General features: G+C 39.1%; 1 protein-coding gene across 1 annotated transcript in view; it reads right to left on the bottom strand.

The window, feature by feature from the left end:
* The window catches only part of Dnah9 (dynein axonemal heavy chain 9), a 306,051-nt gene that overhangs the window by 100,083 nt on the left and 183,441 nt on the right, over positions 1-22,527 (bottom strand). The window contains exons 42-45 of the mRNA XM_090349542.1: positions 18,874-19,035; positions 15,931-16,127; positions 8,377-8,539; positions 6,282-6,405 (exon numbers count right to left, since the gene is read on the bottom strand). Of these exons, the coding sequence (XP_090205668.1) occupies positions 6,282-6,405; positions 8,377-8,539; positions 15,931-16,127; positions 18,874-19,035 (646 nt within the window). The remainder of the gene's footprint in view (positions 1-6,281; positions 6,406-8,376; positions 8,540-15,930; positions 16,128-18,873; positions 19,036-22,527) is intronic.

Raw genomic sequence — 22,527 nt, 5'->3', positions numbered from 1 at the left:
TGAAGCAACAGAAAGATCTGGGAAAAACAAAGGATGCATCTTTTCCTTTCTATGTGGATGCTAGATTTAGCTTATTAACTTATAAGTAAGTAGATACGTTGGATGGTATGCAAGTATATACCAAGTGTATTAACTGAAATATGATAGATGTAAGGAATATCTCAAATAGTGCAATTCCTTGGAAAGGCAAAATAAAAGTTCAGCAAAATAAAACTTGAAATAGTACTTGAAAGGGGTGGGGTGGGATGAAAGGGAAAGCAGAAAACAAATGAACAGAAGTGGGGTAGAATGCAGTTAAGAATCCAATATATATCCTACAAAATTAGGAAGAGTGAAGGAAGGGGTCAGTGAAGGATGACTGAGAATATTGAAAGGGGGTGACCTTGATCAAAATATATTGTATTCATATTTGCTTTGTTAAATGATAGTTTCTTTATACAACTTAAAGATAATAATAAAAAATATTGGCAAACTAGGAAACAATTTATGTTGATCTGATAATAGGCCTTTATCTTAAATCCAAAGCAAAAATTGAAGCTAAAAGAAAAATGCTAAATATTCCCTTTTCAATAAAGAATGATAAAAAGTTGTTAACATATTTTCTACTCAGTGTTCTAAAGATTTCAGACTGTGTAGAAAGCTAAGGAAAAATATGATAAGAGTATATAACGGTATATAAGAATACTTAAGAAAGCAATAAAATTATTATTGTTTCAAATCTGATTTCATACATAGAAAAATCTATGAGCATATTTATATAAACAATCAGAACTTCAATAACAAGTTTCCTGTATAGAAAAATCAATGTTGGGAATTAAATCATGTTTCTGTTTTCTAGCCAAGAAATAGAGTTAATTTGAAAGTTATGTAGAATACTAACAAAACCATAGACAGCTAAGCAACAAATACAAAAAAGATGTACCTGATCTTAATACCTGTTAAGACCTTAGAGTACTATTGAAGGGAATGCATGGAAGCCTTAGGGGTGAAGATTTGTATTTGTGGGGATTGGTGTAGTACCCCCACAATCACAAAGATGCAGTTAAAATAAATATATTGAGTGATTTTATTTCTTGATCCTGACAAGCACATTCTAAAGTATATATGACACTCCATTTATCATTCTTCATTCTCTCCTATCTCTCCCAACTCACCCATCTTAAGTAACACGTATAATATTTTATATATGTATATTTCATATATGCATATATTGTTATGACTGCATTTACTCATTCTTCTCTCCTTTTTCTGCCCAATAATTTTTCTACCTACTAGACAAAAAAGCATAATTATAATAACTGAATATGTGAAACTTTAGTTTTATTAGCTAGTTTGCGATTACTTCCTGGTGAATGGAGCCAATTTATATTTCCATAAACAGAGTACTAATGTATAAAGGGGTTACACTTATATTCACCATATAGAAGGATCATTACTTCTCACACAATGATACCCCTTCTCATGTTTTTGTCCCCATTTCCCTCCCCCCCCCACACTCCCCTAATTTTTTTCTTTTACTCAGGCTTGGACCTAGGGCTCTAAACTTGCCTATTTGTGAGTACTTAACTATTTAATATATTTGCTGTATTCTGAATAGCTTTTGAATTGATTATGAAAAGCTGAGAACAAATATATTGGTTTGTCAGTCTGGTATGGATATAAGGGCATTGTACTCATAAACTAACATGCATTGAAACTTCTTTGTATAATTATTTAAAGATAATAAAAACTAAATTAAAACAAAAGAAAAAACACATTGGCCATTTTCACAAGTACTTGCTCTTAATACAAAATTATTTTTCACCAATGAAGATAAATGTGTCTAGCTCTTTCTTCCTAGATGTACTGAGCTTTATCATAGATGTTTGGTCTCAAAGTCTGCATAAGCATCATTCCTGAGCACTTTGACCTTAGTTCCTCTTAAATGTGTTCATTTCCCCATACTCAATTAAACCTAATGGAATTTTCATGGAGTAGTTTCTTTTATAAAAATACCACTTCTTTACATCCCTTTAGCATGCAATGATAAACTGTATAAAAATCAGAGGTCCAAGTAGGACTAGAGTCTGTCCTTGGATTCCAAAAAATATACTGGGATATAAACTTTCAGATTATCCAGTCAATATGATTACAAACTGTAATGCCTGGAAGAAGGATTCTTGTGAAGCTGCATATGGAAGAATGAATGATGTGCATCTCAAAGTATTGGTGCTTTCCAATGTTTCATATAGTCATATGGAGACATATATTAAAGATGGACACATGTTATAAAAAGATTAAATGTATATGAAAGAGTAAAGGGGAAGGAAGGGAATTCCTGAGGAAAAACCAAAGGAAGTATTGTCCCAGCCAGGAATGAAGTCTCCCTGTGAAGCTGAGATCATTAGAGCAACGTGAAATTGCTGCTGGAACAGGAAGTAAAACCAAAGTGAAAGACTTAGAGAAGCAGACCTAGTGACATAGAAGACTGGCATAAAGAATTGTCATGCAGAGGATTAGACTGTTAAATAAGTGAATGTAAGGATGATTTGGTGTCAAAATACAATGAGATTTCCTAGGCTGGAGGCACTTCTCCAACAAATTTGAGGCCCCCTGTTCAAACTTCAATATCACCCCAAAAGAAAAGAGCCCAGGTGACGAAAGACATACATATGAAAACAAGACAATAATTACTTAATTAAAAACATAAGTACTGCCAGGTGTGGTGGCTCAAGCCTGTAATCCTAGCTACTCAGGAGGCTGAAATCTGAGAATTAAAGTTTAAAGCCAACCCCGGGCACAAAAGGACCGGAGGCTCTTATCTCCAATAAACCTCTAGGAAATGTAAATTGGGGCTTGACTCAAGGGTAGGGTGGTAGCTTCGAGCAAAAGGGCTCAGGGACAGTGCCCAGGTCGTGTTCAAGCCCCATGACCCACAAACCACAGCAGCAGCAGCAAACAACAACAACAAAGCATAAGTACTGGGATAGGACAAAGCCATACACTGCTGGCTCACCACTGTAATCCTAGCTACTCAGAAGGCTGAGATCTGAGGATCATGATTTGAAGCCAGCATGGGCAAGAAAGCCCTGAGACTTTTATCTCCAGTTAATAATTCTCCCATAAAAAAACAGAAATAGAGCTCTGGCTCAAGTGGTATAGCACTAGCCTTGAGCAAAATAATGCATGCCCTGATTTCAAGTTCTAGGAACAGCACACACACATACACACACACACACACACACACACACACACACACACACACACACACACACACACACACGCGCGCGCGTGCACACGTGATGATCTAGACAGAACCAAAAAGAGGAGTCTTAGTTTTGGAGAGAACAATTAGGTTTTTTGTTTTTTTTTTTTTTTGCCAGTTCTGGGCTTGAACTCAGAGCCTGAGCACTATCCTTGGATCTTCTCAAGGCTAGAACCCTACCATGTGAGCCACGGCACCACTTCTGGCTTTTTCTATGTATGTGGTACTAAAGAATTGAACCCAGGTCTTCGTGCATGCTAGGCAAGCACTCTACCATTAGGCCAAACTCGTGGCCCCAACAATTAGGATTTTTGAAAAGACAAAAGTAAGAGTCCAAATGAAGTACAAAGTCTCTCACAGAAAGAGGCCTAAGGCCTAGATTAGGCTAGGCCTTTTAAGTTGGTTAGTGCTAATTGAGCTACCACAGTAGAAATACGGTTTCTGGGAGACTGAAAAGCTAGAGACAGAGGTGCTACCCTGGAAATTCATTGGTAAGGGTGTTGAGTCTTATTTTTCTCCCTAGATTAGGATGGGGACTTTAGTTTGGATTATGGACCAAGAGAAAACAACTTTCAAGCATTCTCAAAATACCAGAGTTAGATGATAGGATTAGAGTTTTCAGAACAAGCAAAGGCATATATTCCATGCATAGCTTCCCTCATGGTGAGTGATCTCCAAGGTCACTCTCTCCACAGATAGGGGAAGTGGCCCAAATACAGAAAGTCTGTTTTCAACCTGGGTAGCCATGACACTCTAAGGTATCTTTTACTAATTAAGTGAAGAGCTATAAGTAGTTGTAAAAGGAATTGGCATTTAACACAGTAGTTTATGAATGTACAACATCTTGATCAGTGTCATTTGACATTCTCACCCATTCCTCTCCTATCCCTTACACGTCTTAGTTTTGTAGTATCAAGAACTATGTTTCATTTTTGTGTTTGTAGGATTTCTTTTTGTCAATCTGAAACCCACCTGAGATGCAATTTATATAAAGACTGTTTCTGCAATATATGGTTGGGGACAGAAATGGGATTCATATGGCAAACATCATCATGGTTTGATGTTTTGATGATGATATCAGAATACCAAGGGATAAAACAGGGATCTAACAGTGTGTGGATAGTCTTTGGCATGAGATGATGGGTGTTCTGAGAGACACATTTTTGGGTGGAACACTGTCGATATCACTCACTCTACCTTTGTAGCCAATCAGCCCATGACTAGTAAATCATTACAGAATGACAAATTATTGGTAAGGGAACCGAAGGTATACATTCCCACTATCTATTGTACTTTCCAAAGGCGCAGTAATTGCATAATGCCACAGAAATTGACAAATGTTATAAAGTGAGACTGTGAGATTTCCCTCCAGCTTTGGCTCCACTAGCATTTGGTATCTTTCTAGCCTGAAATTTTATCTTGGTAAGGGAGTAATATAATGAAGATATGCCCTAATCTTCCCTGTTGAAGTGGTTAAAAAATAAAGAAGACAATTTAGAGGAAGAGAGTATTAATTTTAACTACATTCCCACCTTCTTAACATATTTATGTGAATCACTCTTTTTTTTTAATATGGAAGACTTGAAAGGGAATTGAGTCTGAAACTCTGATTTTGGAGCAGGCTGGCTACATCCATTTTCAGTGAGAGAAACTTCAGAAAAGCATTTTAAGAAGTGATCTTCTAAATGAAAGGCTAAAGATACTTAATTGAGGAATAAAACTTCCACTGGCAAAAAAGTAAAACCATTCCTATGTCTCAGACATTGTTTTAGGCGAAGGTGACCTGGCTGGATCAGAGCCAGGGACATCCAGAAAGAGGTTGGCAAGCTGTCTGACATCCCTAAAGCCGTACATTGTGGGAAGCAGAATTTTACTCTTTTGGTTGTTTTTGAAATGTTATTTCAGGATAGATTCCGGATGGGAGACTAGTTGGATCCATCACTCATTTGATACTAAAGGTTCAGCAATGTTGTAAGTTAAGTTTCTGTTTGAGATGTTACAAACAGAAATTATCTAGGAAGGGGAGATTCTATTGTGTAGAAGGAGGGAAGGTATCAGAGATGGTTGGAAAACTCCTGAACATAATGCTAATTTAACTGGCATAGGTCTGGAAGGACACAAGGGTGTGGGACCAGAGTCATGCTAGGAGCCAGGACAATAGGGACCCTTGAACGGGGATCCTTATTAGAGACAGGGTAGTAAAGAGCAAGTTACTGCAAGGCACGATTAAGGTTCCATAGCTCTTTATGGGATGACAACAAATGCTGCAAAATATGAAATAGCTTGATTCTAAAAGGGAGCTATCTTGAAAAGCATCCTTATGATAACATGGTTAAGTTGGCGGAGAAAGGTACTTGTGGTGGTCTCTGGGCTTCATAAACTGAAGAGTATTCAGAAGAACATTTTTGAATGGGCTTGTGAAACACAGAGGAACTGGGAGCAGGCTTTTTTTCCCCCAGGAACATCTGTGTACTGTTTTCTTTGCCTAGGTGAAGGAGCAGTTTTGCAGATGTTTTTGGTTTAAAAGAGCCAGGAAATTATATATTGTCATTATATACTAGGTTTTGAACTCAGAACCTGGCTGTACCACTTGAGCCATTCCTCCCATTCCAGTTTTTTGCTGGTTAATTAGAAAGAAGACTCTTAAGGATTTGCCTGCCCGGGACTGCCTCTAAATCTGGATGTTTAGATCTTAAACTCCAGAGTAGTTACAATTAGAGGATTGAGCCAGGTATCCATGGCTTCTCTTTGCCATAGCTAGCGAGACAGAATACAATATTCTTTGAGCTCAGCAGTCCTCAGACCCCTGAGCCTGCTCTTCTTCAAATAATCTTGAGAGCTTCAAGATTACAGAATGATTTGCAGTGAAAGCAGAATCTGTGAATCAGGGCAGCTGGCATAGAGCCAATCAAAGAAAGGACTTTAACGAACTAGCTCTTCGTAGCATTGGTTTTTGCCTTCATTTCTGTGACCTAGTTCTCTGACCTTGGATCACACCTATCTCTACCTTTGACTATACATGCAAGGAGTCTCTTACCAGAGGCCAGGAGGTCGTTGACGAGCACCAGAAACTTCTCATCAGCTACTTGTGCATCAGTCATGAGAAACACAATGCTGAGGTTCTTCACACCAGCTTTCATACACAGGCTGGCCAAGTCTGCCTGAAAGGAATCTCGCAATCAGAAATCTCTGAGAAGGACATTTTGAGGGAGAACCCTCCAATCTTCAGAAATGGATCATTTTCCTATGCATTTCAGTGGAAATAAAGCATGACCATCCTGGGAGATAGGGAGGAGTGCTATTTTTGTACCGCCAGACAGGAAAATATGCCTCACTGACTTGACTTCAGTGTCAAAGGAGGCCAGCAAGGGGAAGTACACAATGAGGACCCTGTTTGAATACAATCTTGCTGGCTCGTGCACTAAACTCAGGATTCCCCTATTTGTACAAAAGAGGAGCCAAAGAGTCTTCTCAAAAGGAAAAGGTGATCTGTTTCGCTTCCTCTTGAGAATAAAGGACACTTTGTCTTGACAAGTGACACCGAGATTTGGGATAGCTCTCTGAGGATGAATATATCTTAGGCTAACGGCATCTTGCTCCACTAAAACTTTTATCTGTTAGAAAAAATTTATTAGGGAACACCCACATATACATGCACACACACACACACACACACACACACACACACACACACACACACGTACACACCTGTAGAAAATATATCCCCACTGAAAGCTACAGATGATGGAGTGCTGAGCTAGAATGTCAAGCCCTGGGTTTTTTGAGCATCGTAAGCCTTATTCCTTTGCTGCATCACCTCCACTTTGACCCCTACCCTGCTGTATTTTCTACAGAACCTCTCAGGAATCATTTCCTAACAGTCTCAAACAATCTTACTGCAGAGCTTCTATACAGTCCAAGCACCCCCACCCTTTCTGTAAAGATAACAGAGTTCCTTCATAGAATGATTTAAGGTAGTGTTTCTCAATTTTCATTAACATCAATTAGGACATACTTTGAAAAATACCTTACACCTAGGCTAATCTCCACATCTGTTAAATCTGAACATCTAAGGGTTGGGACAGAGGCATTAGCAGTATTGGAAGATCTAGTACAGCCCAGGTCTTAGTATAAAAACCACTGTCTTCTATGATCCTGGAAATGAACATTTTTCACCAAACTGTTTAGTTTGTTCTCTTTTGGAAGTATTAAAGGCAAATCTCACTTGAATGTGATGTGTAACCTTGGATGCAGCAACTTTGAGAGGCAGAGCTGTGGTTTCAGAGCAGAAGCGAGCATCTGGCTCTCCTCTCACTGACTGTCAAGGGTAGGTCTGGCTTAGTGCCGGGGGACTTCTCTCTCAACAAGGGTAAGGTAGATAAAAATTTCACCATGGCTTCACAGGGTGATTGGGTTGTAGCCTTGAAGACAATCTTTGAATGTTGTACATATAATGTCTTGCTTTACTTCTTGCAACACGGTCCTATATGCTTGCCACTTAAAACTAGGAAATGTCAATACAGGTTGCAGAGGCCAGTGGTTACTGAATTCATCTTCTAAAATATGAATCTTGTATAACTTGGACAAATGGTTGGAATTCTACTTATGGCTCCTAGAACGGTTAGCAAGCTGTATGCTCAAAGTGATATAAGGGTACGTGTTGCTATTCCACCTCAAGTGACCTGGGAAAGTCCTGTTCTGAGATGGAGCCTAATGAGGGGGGAAAAAACACCCTCTTGTCACCAGTTCAGAAACTAAGACCGAAATGGACAATCAGGAATGAGTTCTGGACAGGTGTCGGTGGCTCACGTCTGTAATCCTGGCTACTCAGGAGACTGAGATCTGAGGATGACGTTTGAAGCCAGCCTGGGCAGGAAAGACTCTTACTCTAATAAACCATCCAGAAAAAAAAACCAAACAAAAAAACCAGAAGTGGCACTGTGGCTCAAGTGGTAGAGCGCTAGCCTGGAGCATAGAGAGGTACAGAGGGACAGCACCCAGACACTGAGTTCAAACCACAGGATGGCCAAAACAAGAAAAGAATTAAGTTGTAGGCAAGGGGGCCGTAGAGCCACAGTATAGCAGGGCACCGTGGGTGACAGGAGAGGTCGAGGCTTCTCCCCATAGCTTACCTTGAAGTCAGGGATCTGGTAACCCTTGCGCAGTGTGATCTGGAATACGTCCATGGAGCTGATGAAAGCTGCCAGCCTTGTGAGGCTCTGCTTGCCACTCCCACCCACACCCACCAGCAGAGCATTGCCCCTGGGGGACTCCAGGATACGGTTGATGTGGCAGCTAAAGAGAAGGGAGTAGAAAGTCCATTATCTGGAGTGCTCTCCACAGAGGAAATCCATCTTTAATGAGACTGTCCCCAAACCTGATTTATTTTTGCCCAAGGGCAATGGAATTGCCTTTGCTATACCTGAATCCAGAGGCCCTGGAAAACCTATGCCAGTGGAGGAAGAGGCTGGATTCAGACAGGCAGGCAGGCAGGCAGGCAGGCAGGGCTGAAGAGTCAGCCACAGAGTTGGGGAAGGACACAGGATTATTACTTTTCTCACCCTGGCTAAGCCTGGCTCCATCTTACTTCCCCACTTCTCTTGGTCTCACCTATTCGTGCTTTTGAGCAAGACAAGGGGACGGGGTGGGGAAGAGAAAAGTAGTATGTATGCTAACAGCAAACAACAACCAACAAATCAGGAAAGCTAGAAGGCAAAAGAAGCCCTCTCTGGAAAGAAAAGGAGCAAAATGACAGCTAGCAAAATGAGAACAGAGTGCTGGCATTGCTCTTCTATCTCTCCCTCTTTTAATATTTCCTGGATATCATGGCCCCAGTAATAAAAATGTGCAGATTTTTATTGTCCATGTTTGAGACCCACAGATCCTGGGAGCCTGCTTTCTTTTCATATCCTTCTTACCACTCTTAGCATTCCTCTTCATACCCAGGCACTGGAAAAATAAGCCAGGCTTTTTCTGGTGTAGATCATCCTCTCCAAGCACAGTTAGTTGTCCTGACCCTGAATCTTTAGTTCTTTGCCAACTGCCACCCTCCATCAAGCTGTCTACAGTCCTTCCTGTCCTCACTTGTGCTACCGTTAAGCCCCCCTAGCAGTGTATCCTAGGTAAGATGCTACATTATTTATAAAAAAAATATTTAAAAAAATATTTGCCTCAAAATCAATCGCTACATGCTGGGCAAAATGTACAAAATACATAAAAATCTACCATTCTACTCTGTAGCAAATAAATATTAGTGACATTAATTATATGCCCCCATAGATTTTTCTAATGTCTGTCTATATGTCTATAAATGTATTTATTCATTATACATCTATCACAAACTTAAAAAGTGAACATATTTTTATCCCACTGATCTTTTTAGAAGCTGGATTTACATTATACACTGAGCATTGTGTTTTCATTTTGCTTTGCAGTGCTCAAGATGGAATCCAGTTCCTCACAAATGCTAATCACTTTTCCACTAAGCTTCACCAACAGTCTCTGAGCAATGAGTTTGGGAATCATTTTTTTTTTCTTTTTTTGAGTTTTGGGACCTACACTCAGGGCTTGCATGCTATCCTTGAGCTTATTTTCTTTTGTAGTTCAAGGCTAGTACTCTATCGCTTTGAGTCACAGCTCCACCTCTGATTTTCTAGTGGTTATTTGGAGATAAGAATTTCATGGATTTTCCTGCCAGACTGGCTTTACACCATGATTCTCAGATCGCAGCCTCCTGAGTAGCTAGGATTACAGGTGTCAACTGACACCCAGGAGGAACCAGTTTTTCATTTAGTAATATACTATTATCTTCCTATGCCATTAAATAATCTATTAAACCATGCTTTTTTAGGGGAATAATACTATATAGAATATCCATATGGTATCAACAATAAAAAAAATTGTCTTCAGTACCCTACTGTTGGATGCTTAGAGTGATTCCAACATTTTCCAGTTAGTTGCAAGTATGTGACATAATGCTTTGTGTTTCTATCTCTCCTCTAGATGTAAAATGGCTGAGTCAAATTACAAGGCAAGTCTTACAGATATATACCAAAAACACACCCCTCCTTCTGAATGATGCAATCAATTTCCACTCTTTTTAGGTTGAATCAGTCAAAAGATGAATCTGTTTTGTTGGAGGGTGAGAATGAATATGTTGGATTGTAGTCATTGAATTAAAATGTAAGCCAGTGAGTTCAGTTGTTGGTGACACTGGAAAAGAGCACAGTGAAACCTAAAAGGGCAAATTTGAGACTGATTTGCACAATTTGTGCTGCTATATCCTTATCTCATGACAACATCATTATAATTAGAAACTTCATATTCAAGAAATATTGGAGCCACTCAAAGTCTAGCTTTGGAAGAAAGGGTAGGGAGTCACTTTGGCTGCTAGGGTTTTATATATTAGCAAAACCTAAGTGTGTGTGTGTGTGTGAGAGAGAGAGGGGGGGGATTATAGAGCTTCAGTGGGGTGGAGTTTCTTACTACTACTGATTTCTTCTATGTACAGATAATTTGGTCAAATTAGTGTCAATAAGCTTTTTGTGGATTGTCACTGCCTCGTCTGTCCTGTGGGTTTATGTTGCAAAGAAAATCCTGGCACAAATGAGTATGTATTTGTGTCTGTGTATGTGTATCTGTGTATGCTTTTTGTTAGTTTAATGGCTGAAAATGCTACACTATAATTTGCATTGATTTGGATATTGAACATTTTTCATGAAGAGTGATCATTATCTATCTATCTGTCTGTCTGTCTGTCTGTCTGTCTGTCTATCTTTGTCATGTCTTGTTGTTGGTTGTGGGACTTGAAATCTGGGCCTGGGTACTGTCCCTGAGCTCTTCAGCTCAAGGCTAGTGCTCTACCTATTGAGCCACAGTGCTACTTTCAATTTTCTGGTAGTTAATTGGAGTTAAAGGTCTCAAGGACTTTCATGTTCAGGCTGGCTTTGGGCCGTGATCCTCAGATCTCAGCCTTCTGATCAGTCAGAATTACAAGCATGAGCCACTGGCACCAGGCTTATTATATACTTTTTATTTTGTTAGTTTTCTTTTCATGTCCTTGGCTTATTTTTCTGCTTAAGTGTGCTACAAGAGTTGTAAAGCCCATTCAGGTATTTTTTTCAGTTACTTTTCTATTTTCCAATTTTACCTTTAATTTTCTTTAAGGTGTTTTGGAAGGTCAGAACATTTTAGAACTTAAAATTAGCCCATTGTGTTCAAAGCAGTTGAAATTAATTCACCTAAATATTCAGGAGCTATTTATTGACTTACATTTAGTTCTTTTATTATTTTACTTTTTCACTGTAACTACCTAATTGTGAAACATACACTCTGTCTTTATCAGCTAGATTTACCCTCCTCTTGCTTTTATTAAACCATCATTTCCAGATGCCTGAAGATTGTGTCTACTTATTATTTGTCCATTTCAGTGCTAGCGCATTGAAGATATTCAATTCAACTTTATTAACTTGAAACTGAACACCACATGCTTTATACAAAGCAGTACATTTGGAGAAATGTACATAAATATTCATTATGTTGTGTACAAGAGATTATTTGCTTTATGTCTACATTGGTGCCTGATGAAAAGGGAAACTATAACTCTCAGGGGCTCCTCTCTGATTCAGGAAAGGTGGGGTAAGAATGGATTAGTAGAGAAGAAAGACAAGCTTGGAGGAAAGAAGAACTGGAGCCAGCTGGGCTCTCTGGGTTGTCCAACACCCAACTTTATTCTGCAAGGTCTGAACTTGGCTTAGCAAGGCCTGTGTTATTCAATACCTAAATGAGAAATGCATCATTAGTGATGAAGATTCTAAAGAAGAATGGTTAAGTCTGCAGCCGTCAGCATTAGACTCCAGCTGGGGCTTCATTAAGAACCTCTGACAAGGGCAAAGGATTCTGCATTTAAATTACAAAATTTAAAAAGAAGATCAATATTCTAAAGGGCTCCTGAGCCAAAAATCCAAAGCAGTGTATGTTCAACCCATTACTGACTTTCTGGGAGATGAAAAACAAATGCTAAAGAAGCAGCAGAGCACAGCTGGAGGAAGATGGGTACTTGAAGACTCAAAGCACACACACACACACAGGCACACACACACACACACACAGACACACACATACACACAAAACCTCTGGAGAGCTAATAAGACACAAAAGAAATACATTTGAAGTTTTGCCTGCCTACAGACTGCAAAGTAATTCTAAGAGGGGGAAAATGCACACATGCACACAAAAATGAGATAACACAAAAGAAAGAGGCAAAGAAAATGATGAAAGGAGATTATGCCAAAAGTGAGTGAAAAGATATCATTTAAAGCTTGAAGAGAAAGCAGAACAAGAACCTACTGAAATGGCATTGGAAGTCAGTGGGAGAGCAAGATGGTCCCTGGAAAGAAAGAAAGCACTGACACAAAGAAAAAGCCCATAGCAACGTTCAGTTAAAGCATTTCACATTGACAGCACCACCCATGCCATTATCCTCATCCTCTACAAGAGGAAACTGAGTCACCCAAACCAGTTTGAGGGCAGATCCAGCAGGATTGATGGAAAGTTGGCTTTAACCATTGCTTTAGAACTTATGTCCCTAACCACTCTACTATTTTTCAGTTCAGCATAAAAATAAGAGAAAGGAAGAAAGCAAAGCTGGGAGATGCAGAGGGGAATCAAGTATAAGAAAATGGTAAGTGTATATGTAGTGTGAACAAAATGGCCCAATGAAGTCCCAATGGACAGATACCTTACTGTACCAAAAAGTAAGCTCTTGCCCTGCCCCCTCCACTCTGAGGGCTTCTGAGTGTAGACTCCTTCCTTCTCATCCTGTCCATGCCCTACTTTGGGTCTTTAGAAGGTGGGATCTTCCTGAACAGAGTTCTAAGCCTTCTTGCTCTGGGTATTGTGTGCCCCAAGGGACTCTGATCTAGGGAGTTCTGAACATCCCCAGATCATATACTTCTCACTGCATCCTACACCTTACTCTCTATGGCTAGGCACTGACTTCTGCTCCATGTAGCTGTTAGAGGAAGCAGAGAGTCACCATGGAGTCCTCAGGGAGGGGAGAAAAGGCAGAGCATGGATAGTTATGGGACATCGATATTTGCAAACAGATGTATAGAAGACTACACACCCACAGGCAGTCTTTCTCCAGAATCACTTGTTCAAGGTCATTTCCAGTTTTTTTTTTGCCATTGTAAAAATCAGCAGCCTAGGTCTCTCTTTGGAAACTTTTGCACAGTCTGTTTATTAGCCTAGAGAGGCAAGCCGGTTCTCACAGCCTGACCTTATTTTTTTTTCTTTAAAAAACAATATTAGTCAGTTTGATTGCCCGTGCTGGAAACCACATCAGCTCAATCACTAGCTATTCAGTCAAATTAAATTCACCCCAAAAGGACAGATTTACCTAAAATCCAGGACTATTGCAGAGGCCCCGGTAGCTCTGATGGGGGCGGGAAAGTATGTACTAAAGCTTCACAAGGTTAGTCAACAGACTTTTAAAAACCTTCACTAGCTGGATACCTGCCATACACGAACACTGTCAACATACACAAATCAATTAATATAATTCAACATATCAGCAGGAGCAAGGACAAAAACCACATGATTGTCTCAATAGATGCAGAAAAGGCATTTGAAAGATCCAACACCCCTTTATGCTAAAAGCTTTGGAGAAACAAGACCCTGAGACAATGAGCTACTAGACCACGCATGGCTTCCACCTATGACAACAGGAACACACCATTGCCTAGGACTGCTTAATAATTACAACACCTGCACCCCTGCTCCCAATTCTTCCTCCTCCATTTAAATGAAGACCAAATATCTGTGCAGAGAAGATGTGTTGAAGTGTTACCTTGACTCTTCTGATAACGTGCTTTTGTCATATTAATGAAATCTATTTTTCTCCAATCTCTATCATGATTTGCGTCTTTATTTGGTCTGTTGGAGTAAATGGCCCTGGGGCCTAAAATTCTTTTACCATGAGTTTATGATGCATAGATAATATTATTTTTTTTGTGAGAATGAAGCAAATGGATATGCAGAAAGCACTGCACCAGGACAATAGTGAATGCTGTGCCAAGTGCAGAACTTTCCTGTCCAATGAGACCCACTCAATGGGTCCTTCTGATTTTCCGCGTTAAAGTTAGGATCTCCCTTTGCACCCAGACCCATTTCTGATGATCTCCTCTGCATTCTTGTCATTTCAATATATCTTTTTGTTATTGTAAAGGTAATGTACAGAGGTGTTACAGTTACATAAGTCAGGAAATGAGTACCCCTTCACTTGCTCTCTCCTCATTTTTCCCTCCCATCACTCCTTCCCACAAGTTTTACAGCTTATTTTTAACATAGTGCCCAGTGAATACCACTGCTGCATTTATTTGTCCATCCTTTGCCCCTCCGTTTCTATGCCTCCCCATTACCATCCCAAAGGCAAATAAACTAACAAACAAGACAAAAGGAAAGACAACAAAAACAGCAGCAGCAGCAATAAAAAAAACATCTCCTCTTGTTTCTATTTCTTGGAGTTCATTTCAATAATAATAATAATAATAATAATAATTATTATTATTATTAGTTTGTTGGTTGTGGGACTGGGACTCTGGGCCTACGTACTATCCCCGATTCTTCAGCTCAAGGCTACCACCCAACTCCTTGAGCCTCAGTGCTACTTCTGGTTTTTCTAGTGGTTAATTGGAGATAAGAGTCTCACGGTCTTTGGTGCCCAGGCTGGCTTTGATCTCAGCCTCCTGAGTAGCTAGGATTACAGGCATCAGCCACTGTGCCCAGCAATAAATATAATTTTATATGATCTTATGTACACGGCTATGGAGTTTTGTGGTCCTCTCCTAAGAATATCCTCCTTTAGTCTCACTGTGAATGTCTTCAGACCTATACCATTTATCATGCCACCCAGTAGATTGTCTTATAGACTTATAGACACATTCTAGTTACCACAAATGAGGGAAACCATGCAAATTGTGTGTGTGTGTGTGTGTGTGTGTGTGTGTGTGTGTGTGTGTGTGTGTGTGTTTGGATTACCTCACTTAATATAATTTTTCCAAGTCTTCCCATTTCCTTACAAATGTTACAATATTTTTCCTGATAGAGGAGTAGAATTCCATTGTATATGTATACCATATTTTCTTCTGATAACAAATGCTGTTGGGGGTGTGTTCAAAAGGGAACTGTACTACACTGTTGGTGAGAATGTAAACTTATACCACCATCTAGAAAGCAGTATGGAGGATCCTTAAATGGTTAAACACAGAACTTCCCTGTGACCAAGCAATTCCTCTTCTGTGCATTTATCCAATAGAACATGACCAATGCCACACTAAAGCTATCAGCACAATCGTGTTCGTTGTTTACCATAGCCAAGATATGGAATCAACCCAGATGCCCCTCAGCAGATGAATGGATCAAGAAAATGTGACATATATATATATAGAACAAACCTCAATTCATCTTTCTTTATGGTGCTCTAGTATACCAAATGTCCTCCATGGAAACAGGTCTATGTACTCTGCGGTCTCATAGGGACAATGTTAGAACTCACAGCTAGCGCTCTACCTATAGCCAACTTGGCCTTGAAAGAAATAGTAGTGCTTTATTTATTTTATGACAGTGCCCTGGCGTAGCCAAGGAGAAGCAGCCAAGGCAAGTGAGAAAGAGGAGGGTACACTTACATGTGGTGCATGGCATCCTCGAAGAGAACCAGGTCCATCAAGGTGTTCACTTCATTGTGGTTCTCCAGGGCATCTGCCAGAGTCTGGGTCAAAAGTTCCCATGATTGTACAGGCATGTACTTGGGCTCACCAATACCATTTGCAAAGTGGCAATATATATTTAGCTTTCGGGTCTGCTCCACAATCTCCTCAGCATCCTGGTGATGAGACAGAGGGATGAGGACTTTTCTCACTGACTGGTAGTCCCAGTTACAACTAGCATAGAAATTAGGAGGCATTGTGGGTAGGATGCCAATGTAATGCAGGAGAGCTCCTTTTGCTAACTTATGAAAGCCTACACAGTTTAAGAAAGGGATACTATACTGGGAATCAGTCCTGGTGAAAGTCAATGTGCACTAAGGATATGGCAGAGATGAAATGAAAATACAGTATTAAAATGCTTTGCTTACAGTCTTGAAATTCTTTGATGAACCAAACAAGTCTCAGAGGTAAAGATGAGAGCTATCTAGACAGAGGAAAAAGAGAAAACCAGCCAACACTGTGAATCAAACACTCCTCAACAGCCATGCTGCATCATGCAAGGCCATAAATCAGAAAAATCTAAGTTTAATGGTAGAAACAGGAACACATAATTTCTTGGGTGGGAATCCCTCAACTTCTCCTTGATTTGCACAGGCAAGTTGCTTTAGGCCGCTATTGCAAATGTTGCTGGGAAAGAAAAATGTTGTTGTGGTATCAGTTGTACCTGTGTACAAGGAAGGAGTTCTAACTTAAAAAAAATCTGTGTTACTTTAAAGTCCTAGCTCTGATCAACTCTGGGCAACCAAGGTTATTTGTCAACCTGTGAATTCGTAAGTTGACTGACGATGCTATCCTCAGGATGGGGGCATATAAAAGACAAGAATTCTGAACATTAGGTACTGTAAAAGTAATGAGAGAAGTATAAAAATTGAGGATGTTTGACCCAGTAAAGTAGACCAGAGTAAATTATTTAAAATTTGGGTCAACCGTTTGAAAAATGCCCTTGTAGGTTGAAATGGACTGTGAGTATTTTCAGAGGTGAATCTAAGAGCTCACAAGGAAAAAAATATGGACGAGGCACTGGCAGATCATACTTGTAATCCTAGCTATTCAGACAGCTGAGATCTGAGGCTTGTGGTTTGAAGCCAGCCCAGACAGGAAAATCTGTGAAACTCTAGACTTCAAATTAACTACCACAAAAGTGGGCAGTGGAGCTGTGGCTCAAATGATAGAGAGCTATCCTTGAGCAAAAAACTCAGCGACAGAGCCTAGGCCCTCAGTTTAAGGCCTAGAACTATACACATATGTACACATGTACATACAAAGGATGGATCCACTGTGTTATTTGTATGTGACTAATGTGCTGGCAGCATGATCCTAGTGTAGCTATTTGAGAGGGGATGTGTCCTGTCAGAGATGAGTCTGGGTATAAAGTAAGCTGGTTATTGTATTGTAACTACTTTCTGAAAGGAGCAGCTCCACTCTGCTCTTGGACAATGAGTTATCCATTCTTGCAAGAGTGGGGTTTTATTTGAGTCAGCCTGATCCCCTAAATCTTTATTTCTGTCTCTATAGTCTTTCTTACATGCATTTCTCCCTCTAAGGCTGTCATCATAAAAAATCTCATTACTAATAAACCAGCTTCAGGAATTTGGTAACAGCAACAGAAAACAGACCAATATAGTAAATTTAGGGACCATGTAGTATAATTATATACAAGGTCAATTATTTCTAAGTTTAAGAGAGGACATGGACAGTATGTATGAAAAATAAGAGAAAGGTCATTGTTGGTAGTGTGGTAATTTTGATGCTAAGAAATATAATATAACCTCCAATTGTTTTAATGCATCAATGTCTGTTCTGTTATTATATCGATGCCTACTCATTTTATAAGTTATTAGTAGGTTTTTCAGAGACCAATACATTTGGAAAATGGTGTGTGAATTGGGAATTATTCCAAGATTAATGTTCTCTGTCCACTTGGACTTTCTAAGAGAGTAATATAATAGGAAGTACATTCTCCACACATTTCATCTCCCTCACCATCTCTCCAACTATCTGGCAAGACACAAACACAACAACACAATAATGTATAAGAAAGGAGAATAAAAGTAAAGTGAATGTTGGGAATAATGATGATCTTGCTTTCAGTCTGTTTCCAGTTGGGCTGTGTGATGAAAGTTGGGCACCATGATTTCAGAGGGAAGAACTGATAGGAAGACAATCATTATTAGGGAGCAGGAAACAAATTCTAAGCCATAGTTGGAATATATTTCTAGTCTTGAAATTGTTCCAGCTAGGGGCTAGGGGCTCATTCATACCTTTAATACTAGTTACTTGGGAGGCTGAGATCTGAGGATTGTAAATCAAAGGCATGGAGGCAGGAAAGTTGGTAAGATTCTTATCTCCAAGTAAGCATCAAGAAGCCAGAAGTGTGGAACCCTGACTCAAATGGTAGGGTGCCCCCTTGAGCCAGAAAGCTAACGGACAGCACCCAGGCCCTGAGTTCCAGCCCTAGTCTAAGCATACACACACACACAGAAAATCCCTGAACAGTTTCAAATGTTTCACATTTCAGAAAAGTTCCAAATCTCTTATTAGCAGCTCAAAATGGTGACAGCAGGAAGGATGAGATGGTACATGCTTAGGGATGCTGGGAGGATGGAGCTGGGGCATAACCGAGGAGGGTCAGCATACTCTGGGGCTTTATGACTGATGGTTTCTGTGAGGACTCTCAGCATTGAGATCTACGATTAATTTATGTTTACTTTTGCCCCTCTGTCTTTTGCCTGGGCAAAGTAATGATAGAATCTTTTCCTTAACCTCACCTCTGCCTTTTTCCCCAACAAATGGACTAGATGGAATTAGTGATCACCTGCACAATCATTATTTTTCAAAGGTTAAAAAAAGGGCAACACTTACATTAAAGAATTTCTTGAGTACTTCTGTCTGGATTTTGTCAAAACAATCCAAGTCCTTTTCCTCCACCATTTTATCCCGGTAAACTCGATTGGATTCATGCAGATAGAGCTTTACAAGGTCCGGTGTGGATCTCACACATTCCACAGAGGAGAAAAGAATGCCCTTCAGTGAGGACAGATGAAAATAAATGAGTAACAATTCAGTATTACAAGTGCTGAGAAGAACTTGCTTTTTAATTGTCAGGATAATGTACAGAGGGGTTACATTCGTCAGGTAGTCGTGCATTACTTCTCACACATTGATACCCCCTCTCATGTTTTTGTCACCATTTCCCTCCTCCCACCCACTTCCAATCATCTTGTTTTCCCCCTTCCCTTTCTTATTTCAAGTAAACAAATAAATGTATATACAGTATACCAGGTAACAAAGTCAGATACAATAACAATATGAGATTAACCACAGAGGCAAAAAAAGAGAAATAACATAATACATTAAAAACAACAGTTACACAAGCTGAAAAGAACTTTCTAGAAGTGGTTTCTCCAACCTGGAATGATGTCTGGGCATTACCTCATAAAATCACAGTGGAAAGGACATTTTGGAATTTTGAGAAAGACCCAAGTTGAAGGCAGAGCTAACCTTAAAAGACTGTCACAACTCCATGAGAACTATGTAACACTGGGCAAGGGATATGCAATTTCTGAGACTTTCCCAACAGAAATGACAATATTGACTTTCTAATATTGTTGAAATAATTCAGTATATATGCCTAAGTAAACTAGTGTGGCTCATCTCATACATTCAATAGATGAAAATTATTGTTTTGAGTGCATCATTAAAACGAAGCTACAATAATTATACTTAGTTGAACCCAGTGTGTTTCAGGTACTTCAGAAGATGTTTTGTAATTCAAACTTTAGTCAATCTTTATGATAATCTTAAGGAAATAAACTTTATTCTATTTTGTATCATAGAGAGACGCAAAAAGTAGAAATGTACTCAAGGTCACAGAGTCAGCTGCCTTCCTTCAAAGCCTGTAATTGTAACTGCTAGAGTTCAAATTAGAAGATGAGATGAACGCTACTTTTCTGCTATATTTCAACTCCCCAAGTGCCATTTTGAAAACTCAGTTAGGTAATGCTGGACTATATATATAAAATCAGAACTCTAACATAGGGTTGGAATGGATACAGCTGCCCTTTACAAGTAATGAAATATGTAATTTATTCATCTGTTCTCTTTATATAAGAATAATTCTAAATATTTCATTTTCTTTCCCAATTTCTCTTCTCTGTGTAACCACTAGCCAGTGTGTTAGCCTCTGTTTCAATGAAGAAATGGTGACCCTAACAATAGAGCCTTTAAACTCGTCATGTCCATTAACTTCTAATTCATTTCTGTGATTGCTCTCAGTGCTTTCTTTCTGGTCCTACAGAAAATGTGCTCACTTAGTTTACCTGGTATTTGTAGAATAATGCTAGAATGTGTTTGCAAGACACACATATCAGATGAGAGCACTGCTGCAATCTACTTCCTTATGCTCATTCTCACTGACACTTCCCAGGAAACGTAGACTTCCACTTCCTAAAGCTTCAGACTGGTTTTCCGTCCTTCACTCCATATTCCCATCCCTCTTGCTTTGTTTGCTAGGTTCTTCTTACTGGCTCAATTGATAATTCTTTGTTGAAATCTCCAGAGACAATTCCTTTCCCATTGAACAGCAATACTGCTAATGTGTCAACACATTGCTCTTATATAGCAATCTTTGGTACAGAATAGTGACTAATCAAGGCCAGACTGGGCAAGAAATGTCATGAGACTCTTATTTCCAAATACCCACCAGAAAACTTGGAGCTGTGGCTCTAAGTGGTAGATTGTTAGTCTTCAAGTGAAAGAGTTCGGGGACAGCACCTGGGCCTGCCTGGTGTTCAAACCCCACAACCGCCCCCCCCAAAAAGAATGGCAACCACTAGATGAATAATAAAAAGATATATAATACCTAAAAGAAGGACACAATAAAATTTAAAAGTGAAACAGTATAGGAAAAATGTATTTTGAATAAATATCAGTAGATTTCACTTCAAATACATCATTATATAAAATAATATAAACCAATTAAAACTTACAATTTTTAGGTCTTTTAAATATATGTATATATTTAAAAGCCAGTCCTGGGGCTTGAATTCAGGGTTTAGAAGTTATCCCTGGGTTTTTGAATCCTGATACTCAAGTCTCAGCCTCCCAAGTAGTTAAGATTATTTATCATTAAGTAGTTGTACAAAGTGGTTTCAGACCAACATGTTAATTTAGGCATACAATGCACTTTAAAGTTTATAATTAAAAGATAAAAATTGTCAGGCTAGATTGAAAAATAACCCCACCATATTTTTTGTTTATTCCTAAATACAAAAATATAGAAAAATTGGGTGAACAAAAAGAATCTCCAGTTGGTATTTCCTGAAGAGGAGTTCTGCTTTCTTGGATTCAGCCAACTAGGGACTAAAAAAAATTGTGTCTGTATTGAACAGGCGCATTCTCTTAGTTTTTGCTTTTAATTCACCCATTAATAACAGTTCTTTAGATACATTTACACCATCTTAGTTATCATGAATAATTTAGAAGGATATATATTTGTTTACGTGAAATGTAATGCAATTTTATGAGAACAGAATTGAGCATCCTCAGGTTTCATATCTATGACGAGTCTTGGAATCAATCTCCATGAGCACTAATGGACAGTTGTATTGTACAGATAGGAAGAATGTTGGGGACATGGCTCAAGCGGTAGAGTATCTTCTTAGCAAGCCCAAGGCCCTGAGCTCAGTCCTTAGTACTTCCAAAAAAAGAGAGCGATAAATTGAAAGAATTGGAACAGTTGCACAAATGTCAGACAGAGTTGACTTCTAATGAAAAAGTAATACATTTAATAAATAAGTAATTAGTCATAGAGACATACTAATTGTGACAATAGTCTAGACACAATAGTAAAGTATTTGTAAGTTTATATGCATATAATAGCACAATGTGTGTGTGTGTGTGTGTGTGTGTGTGTGTGTGTGTGTGTGTGTGTGTGTGTAGAGACTGAACTAGGGTTTAAACTCAGGACCTCCTGAGTTCCCACCCCCTGCTGAAGCTCTGTCACCTGAGCCATGCTTCTAGCTTTAAAGTAAAAAAAAAAATACAAAGCATAACAGAAATAAAAGTATAAAGAGACATGTCCATAATCACAGTGCCATATTTTCAACCCATTGGAATTGTTTTGGGAAGGAGAGGAGAGCAATAAAGGGAGTGAGACTGGCTGGAATATATGACAAACATGAGTGAAAGAAAGGTCGCAATGCAATCTCTTCCCCATATAACTAATATAAATTTAAAAATATCAGGAACTACACATAAAATTTCAGTAACAGGATGTTCAAACTTCTTTTAATTGGCATATTGACGAAACTTTACCCAACATCTCCAGAACACATTCTTTTAAGGGGGCATTGATTATATTTGGGGAAATAGAGCAAATCCCAACAACTTTAGAAAGAACCAAATCATTTCTTTTACAATAGAGAAGTTAACAAATGGAAATTATAATTCACAGGAATAGAATTATATTGAGTATCCTGAGGGAGGGCAAGAGTGAAAATAAGCTAGCCATCAATG

This window comes from Megascapheus bottae, chromosome 17 (genome assembly GCF_031878675.1).
Source record: "Megascapheus bottae isolate mThoBot1 chromosome 17, mThoBot2.hap1, whole genome shotgun sequence".
Classification (NCBI taxonomy): Eukaryota; Metazoa; Chordata; class Mammalia; order Rodentia; family Geomyidae; genus Megascapheus; species Megascapheus bottae.
The sequence above is the reverse complement of the archived record's forward strand: the minus strand, read 5'-3'. Positions and strand labels throughout refer to the sequence as shown.